The sequence below is a fragment of the Pterocles gutturalis genome, unplaced genomic scaffold (genome assembly GCF_000699245.1).
Source record: "Pterocles gutturalis isolate BGI_N339 unplaced genomic scaffold, ASM69924v1 scaffold9510, whole genome shotgun sequence".
In the NCBI taxonomy this organism is placed as follows: Eukaryota; Metazoa; Chordata; class Aves; order Pterocliformes; family Pteroclidae; genus Pterocles; species Pterocles gutturalis.
In genome coordinates, this window is record NW_010140840.1 from 1 (window position 1) to 7,696 (window position 7,696).

General features: G+C 36.7%; 1 protein-coding gene across 1 annotated transcript in view; it reads left to right on the top strand.

The window, feature by feature from the left end:
- Positions 1-155: 155 nt before the first annotated feature.
- Positions 156-7,696, top strand: part of ZNF326 (zinc finger protein 326) — a 27,854-nt gene continuing 20,313 nt past the window's right edge. The window contains exons 1-2 of the mRNA XM_010083827.1: positions 156-226; positions 6,361-6,487. Coding sequence (XP_010082129.1) covers positions 187-226; positions 6,361-6,487 — 167 coding nt within the window. The 5' untranslated portion in view covers positions 156-186. The remainder of the gene's footprint in view (positions 227-6,360; positions 6,488-7,696) is intronic.

Here is a 7,696-nt window from a genome sequence, read left to right on the forward strand (position 1 = left end):
GGGGGGAGCTCGGGGCGAGCTCCGTGAGGGGGTCGTGTCAGGAGACTGGAGATCCGACAGGAGAGAGAGCCGCCTCTTGTTGCGGCTCCCCGTCTCTCCCCTCCAGCTCTCGCTAAGCACTAAGTCATTCTCACTGAGCCATCCTCTCCAGCTGAAGACAGAGATTGGAGGTTCCCAGATACCCCCATGCATTGTGGTGTGAACATGCCCAGTGGGTCAGTCTCAGGTATGAGCTATAAATACGTCTAACCTGTAAAAAGCGTTGGGGCTGAACAGTCAGTGTTGACAAAAGAGAAAAACAAACGGGTTATTGAAAGTACGTAATGTGGTTTGACTGCACATGTTTTCTGGAGGAGTTGTAACTGGGAGTGAGACTTGATTTTCATCTTGGGCGTGTCAACATGAACTCCTGCACGTTTCAAATCAAAATTGTGAGATCAAGGAGTGGGGATGGGGGCGGAATACAGACTTCGTATGATGATGCTTTTTGCATAAATCAGTATTTTGTTTTCTTATGAACTACTGTTACTTTATTTTTACTACTTCTACTGAAAAGAGGATGTTTCCCCCTTTTATACAGACATGGAGAAAACGGAACATGGAACTGCTTGATTTTTATTTTTGTTTTTATTTTTTTTAAGTTTACTTTAAGAGTTTGAGAAGGAGTATAGAAAGCATATAAAATAAATTTGGTACAGCAAAAGCTAGCTGTTGGTTTTATGCTATCAAAAGTACCACATAGATACAACAGTATGGAATGCACATATTTTTGTAAGATGATTAAGGTTATGAGTTTAGTAAGACTCAAGAAATGATTTGATATCTCTTGCCAGCATGCAAGCAAGTGCTAAAAAGATGTTAATATAAAAATTTAACCATAAACTATACCCAGGCTTCATTTACAGATGTCATCAAATAAGTGTTTGCAGTTGTATCTCTTTATACTCTTGCCGGCTGTTATACAGAAATAACACGCTGGATTACAGATGCATCTTTAGTTGCAGTATGATCATTTTTATGATGTGTTCCTTCAGTCTTAGCTTTTTTTGCCAATTATATTATTTTGCATTTATCTTTCATCATAGTAAACTAAATAAATTAAAGCTGTGGCCCTGTTTTTTAATCTTCTGTATTGATTCCTAATTAAATGTCCTTTAGATTTTTGGTAGAAAAGGTTTTTCTTAAGTAGGAATTTAAGTATCTTATTGGAGCATTCACTGTGTCCAATGAGAACCTGCTTTTCTGAGATCTGATGACAGCAGTATTAAAGTGAATCAAGGGCTATCCTGTGGGAAGTAACCAATCAAATGTATGTTATACAATTAGATTGTTCCTTTCATGTAGCTCTGTAATAATAGTTTTCATTGTGATAATTTAGTTTTTTATTATTCATAATTATGAATCAAGTTTATTTACGATGTGTACAGCTTGAAACATTTACCGTTAATGTTTATGCACTGTATGTACATTAGTAAGGCATGCATAAAGCTTTCTCTTACATCAGTTCTGTACAGTGGGCTAGTGACTATTTTGTAGGGGTCCAGTAGATGGCAATAGAGGATGGATGTTGAGAGTTTTCATCTTTGCCCAGTTTTCGTTTGAGATCTTGGCAAGATTCTTCCTGTTGGAAACTTTTAGCCAGTGTGAAGCACTTTTCGCTGGGTGGCTCACGACTGCTTTAATTCCACCATTGTCCCTTGCTGATGACTTGGTTTGAGACAGAGATGACATGGCCTGTGGAATAAATTCCGTTATTAACAGAATTGTTAACAGAAATATTATTAGCTATTCATGTTAATATTTTGATTACTGTAATTATTGTCCTTTTAATCTGGAAGGGGAAATGGCTCTTGCCGTTATCCCTACAATTCATCGGGGTTATTGGACTGGTTCCTTGTTTTGCATGGGGCTCAACAAAGTGTTAAAACTTCTGTATCTAATGACAAGGTTGTGATCTTAAAGCAGTCATGGTATTTTGAAAAATGTGCCTGGAAAAAATATTGCTTACTATTCCACAATGGACTCTTAAACTTGTTGTAGTCATTGTGGATTATGAATTTAAAATATAGGGAAATTTAGCTTGGTTCAAACCATTGCTTCTTTTTTATTGTTTAAAGGTTTTGCTTTACTGAGGCTTTTTTTTTTTTCATTTATTATTTATTACTGCAAGATCTTTCTCCTTTCATCTTCCTACGCTTTTCATATGCTTGATGTAGAGAACAGTATTGAAAATTATTTTGTTTCTTTGTGCGGTGAATATGATTTCAGTGTTCTCTGGTCTTAAACTTTTTCATTTAAAAATAAGCCTTTTGTACCAAGGGACTCTGAGTCTTATCTACTACATGTGTAACTTTGTAATTATCTGTCTAAGGAAAATTTAATTTTTCTTTTCTGGTTATTGAGATTTATTTTGCAACTATTTTAAATGATCTCTCTACCCGCTATGGCTTTTTTTTTTTTAATGTGAAGGAATAACATTTTGATTTGTAAATTGAACTTGTCTTTTAGTGTTCCATTCTTTATTTTAGAGTTAATATATTTTTCCCCCTTTGACATAACTCTTCTGCTGTTTCCCCTACCCCACTAGACTCTTCAGTATGATCTAGAAATGAACAATGAAGTAGTTCTTTGCAATTCTATTTCTGTACTTTAATTCAACAGCTTGTTCATCCCCACTGTATTTATGCAAGAGGCTGCAGATACCAAAACCTGATTTATTCCTTCAGCAAATTCTGTTTCAGGTGCTTCATCAGTTCAGAGATTTACTCTTTCATTTTTAATCTTCAGGAGGAAATATGAACCACTTTTTTCTTCTGTTTTTCACTCTGTAGTATTAGTGGATATGCAGATAAAATATTTCTTCAAAGGTTTCTTTGATAAACAGTTACTGTTTAAACTTAAATGAAGCTAAAGTGGTACACTTTCAAACCTTCAGTTTGGGACACTCCAATATGATTCCTGGTGCTTAAGCGCATGTTCTCTTAGTACGTGAAACAATTTCACATTTAGTTTGAATAGTTTGCACAGACAGGCAACTTCTGCGTATCTCTACCGGTGGTAACAGCCAGAGCTAATGTAACAGTGGAGCAGGGAGCAGGCTACAGATTCAGATTGAAATACTCCAGGTCTTGCTTTAGTTAGAAGAAGAATCAAAAGTGTGAAAGAGACCAGTGCAAAGGGATTCTGATGTCTGTAGCTGTGATGTTTGTCAACTAATAAGCTATTTACCTTGAGACTGTAATATTAAAGCTGTGTGAGTGATTATTATTCATCTACTATATTAAAAAACTGAAATGCTTCTATTTTGGTTCACCTAAGTGAATATTTACTGGCCTCTTAGATGTTTTATCCCCTTTTTAGGATAAAGCCTATCTGGAGAACAGACTTTCAAAGTAAAGAAAAGGTTAATACCAGAAGAAATACTTCACTTCTTATTTGAATGCAGTATCGTTGTCAAGTTCTGAGCATGAAGTGTAAAATCTATAAACCTTTGGTAAAGTTTGTAGCTGACAAAATGACTGAACCAGGGGGCCAGTGGTTGGGAAGATAGGTTAACTGCTCAGAAATCTGGAACAGTTAATGAAATAGTCGGAAGGAGGTCGTAAGATCACCTTTATTAGGTCAGGTCAAAGATGTGTCTGTCCCACTTCAGCAATATCCTGGATGTCACTGTCCGTTTGAAGATGTGGAAGGAACAGAGCAAGTACTCCGTTGATATATTTGCACACCTTCACTGGTTTGCAGCTTGGGGACTTTCTGAACCAGAGATGTAGTCTTTGTGTTTGACATAGTTTGAACTTCTTGTCAGTGGATTTATCCAATTTCTTTCTTAAATTTATATAAATTTTTAATATCTTCTTGTCCCGGAGCAATTCCAGGACTTCAGTGTCATTTTTTAGCTTGTTATTTTTAAGTTTAATTTGCTACCTCCAGTTTCTTGTAGTAGAAAATCATGAAATTGATTATCCCTCTTCACTTCTTTGTACCTTTTTTATCCCCTGTTAAACTTTTTCAAACATGAGTGTATTATAATTTAGGTAAATGCAGTGCAGCGAGTCTGGAAAGGATGAGTAAGTTGTTCACTGTTAGGGAGGAAGTGGTGATGTCCTAAGGCAGTGATTTGAGGATTTAGGGACTGGCATAGCTCTACAGCAAGACTGCTGATGTTAGATAACATGAACCACGGATGAGTAAGGAGAGTATTGAGCAGAAGTGGATGTCAGAAATTGTCCTGTGATTGTAAAACATATTTTAATATTTGCTTTTGTGCTAAACATTTTAGGCTAAGAATTTATTTCAAAACTATGCTTTTATTTTTTAGAAGAGTTTGTTTGCGTGTGAATGTGTTTTTCCCACTATCAGATTCTGGCACAAAGCTGGTGACTACTTACTACACTGTAACAGAATTGGATTGCAGTGGCAGGGATCTTGACAGTATGTTGTGTTCTTCCTTGTTGAATGATTTGATTCACCTCTTCAGCTCTTAATGTGATTACTTTTGTGGCATCTCAGAGTCTGTAGATAATAGGGAGCAGGTGAAAATATGGTAAATTACTGAATCCTTTCAGGTCAGATATTTCATGTTTCAGAGTGTCATTGTCTTTTGATTAGATACACTGTGTTAAAAAAAAATAACTTGGAACTCAGATTGACCATGGAATCATCTAACCTTAATTTCTATGAATCAAATTATTTTATTGACTGCTTTATTCTGTTTACTCTGGCCTACATCTTTATGTAAGCGGTCTTGAGAGTATTCCACTGGATTAGGTGGTAGACCATTCAGTCACACCAGAGGGGAATATTAGATGCTTCTATTAGAAGGCTCCGCTGTTTCTTTAAAGAGCAGCTTTTTGCAGTTTAAGTTGATGCTGCGTGGTGCTACATGGCTAGTATTTTGAAAAGCTTTTTTTCTGCTTTGCTGAGCAATCTTTATTGTATGTTCAGAATATGGAAAGGTGCAGTGTGACTTCCGTGTTCAAAGTTTTTTGTTTCAGAAGTATCCTCTTTAATTTTTTAGAAATTACCTGTGATCATTAAAAGAATAAAGTCAGCAGATCTTTATTTGTTGGAGTCTGTTCAGGCATGCTAAGAACATCTGTTTAGAAGTGATATAGTTGGCTCAATACCATTTGCAGAATTCTTGTTGACAGATGGAAGAAAGTAAATTACAGTGGCTTCCTGGTGCTAACAAGAAGCAGGTACAAACAGGAAATAGTGGATATACTTATTTTTTTCATTTCAATTATTTTCATGAAGTGATATGCACACAGAAGTACTATGTTTCTTTAAATGGGAAAATTTCTAATGACTTAGAGTGAGCTTATTGTCCTGTTATCTTCTGGAAAAGATAATGGTTTACACTTGGAGATACTGAAATGTGTAAAATACTCTCTCTTGTCAGAGTGGACAAGTCTTTGTGTGGTTGTATTTTATGTTTCCTATGTTTGCTATGTTTTCCTTCTCTGTGTTATCTTTTCTGTGAGGCTCGACTTGCCAGACTTCCTTTGTATTAACCAAAAGTTAATGTTGGTTGGTACCAGGTAGCAGTTTCAGTCACTAGAATGGCAGTGAAGGGCAAATTGTGTGTGCTGCAGGAGGACAGTGGTTCATACTTGTTATGTGGATCTAGGACACTATTTTAGTGCTTTGAATTTATGAGTGGTTATTTTACCAGAACTTTTACATAGGACTTAGAGTGTTAAGGAAGAAGTTGGTTCTTTTGCCAGACTTCATTACACCATATGATGATGTCATGAAGTGACATCAGTTCAGCTATGAAATACCAACATAGTTGAGTTAGTGAACTGAAACTACTGATTTGTGTGGGTTTCTTTGTGTGCTAGATGGAGAAAGTTCTTTTGTTTGACTGTAGCCTGTTGACAGAGTCTGCATGGCAGCATGAGAGCTTGTAACTTTGACCCAAGGTCTTTGTTGATGTCAGTGAAGATTTCTTGTGGCGTTGGATAGAGAAAGCAGACACCTGTGAGCTGTGTGCATTGTTGAAGGGAGGGACGTGGTCTTAATTCTCCACTAACTTCTGACATATTCTACATTGACCTTCTTTGTCTAATTCTCTTAATTTAACTTGCGTCTGAATTCCAGCTCATGGAACAATAATCCCAAGTTATCCACTACTGGGGAAAAGTATGAACTTGATTTCAGTTAAGAGGTGCTCAGTTGATGACAAAGACACACGGCTTCCCTAAGCACAGTGTTGAAATTGGTTTACAACTGGCACTTTTGTATTTTGTTTGTAAGCACTGTGTCAAAGAGTAAACTTTTAAGAATATAAACTAGATTACTTGCTGAGACTTCTTGCTTGCTTTCTTTATAAACATTTTTCTGCTCTTTTTTTAGACATGGACCGTGATTATGGGCATGGAGGCTATGGTGGCCCACGATCCATGGACTCTTACCTTAACCAATCCTATGGGATGGAGAGTCATGGAGGTGGAGGCGGAGGAGGTGGTGGTGGTGGTAACAGGTAAAATAATCCTTCAGTTGTCCCAAGAATTGATCAAATCCAATTTAAGTTTAAATCATTCTGTCTTCTAACTTAAGTGTTCCTGAGGCATGTTGTTATGATTTTGTATGAACACTTTTGTTCTGAGTCTTCCTGTTTGATAAATACTGGCAAATACTAAACTGTAAGAGCTAGATTCTTGTAATAATCAGCGTTTTTGTGGAAAAGTTTGACAGCAAAACAATGCGTCTTTGAATGAAAATGGAGAAAGTTTTATTTTTCGGTAATGGCTGGCAATTTGGAGCTGATTGGCTTGACATACCATTTCTGACGTAGCAGACTAGACCTAACTGGTTTAGTGCCTTAGACTGAATCTATCAACATTCCGTTTTCAAGGAACATTTAGGGTATGTATTCTTTGGTTTGAATGTGCCGTGCTCAAATGATCTTGGTATTGAATCTGAAAGTCATGTCCAGATTATTTCACTGGCAGGTACTGATTACACTCAAAACTGTGTGCATGTTCTGGGCTGCTTTGTAAGATAGATGGGTCTAAAAAGAAAAATTCTGATGCAGTGATCTTAAAGTTGTATATTTAATGCTAGGATACTATTACTGTTGCTCTTTCAGATAAAAACAGTAGGGAGAAGCTGATTTAATTTAGGTCTTAATATCGTATTCAAAGAAGCATGCTTTTCAGATTAGTGACTCTATCTTGGAGGATGTGAAGAAAATGTGAAGAAAACTTAGATAATCTGATCGTTTTCTTGTGTGCGCCCTGGAATTCTTATCTGGCTGTAGCCAGATTACTGTATGATTCTTGTCTGTAGTCCCTGTGGTGCCACTGGGCAAAGACAACACTAAGTAGGGGAGCCTGGAGAAGTGTTGTGTTTCGCTGCACGGTTCTGTTAAACGTTTTAGTTAAGTATAATTTGTTTAATGATGAACATGAAGATTGGCTTAAGTCTGAGCAGAGATTCAGGAATGAGCTGTACCTACCATATAGTAATCTGCATATGGTTGAAGTTGAATGACTACTTGAACACTGAAATGTCTCTTGCCATGTAACGTTAATATTGTGCATGGGCTCTTTCTGTAGCTGGTGTCATTCTTCTGTGTAGCTTTGGGTCTTCTGAGACTAACATTTCAAAATGAAAGCATTCAGTTTACTGTAGATACAGTGAGTAATTTGAGTCTGTTCTAGTTTGTATTTTATCAGTCCAGGAGTTG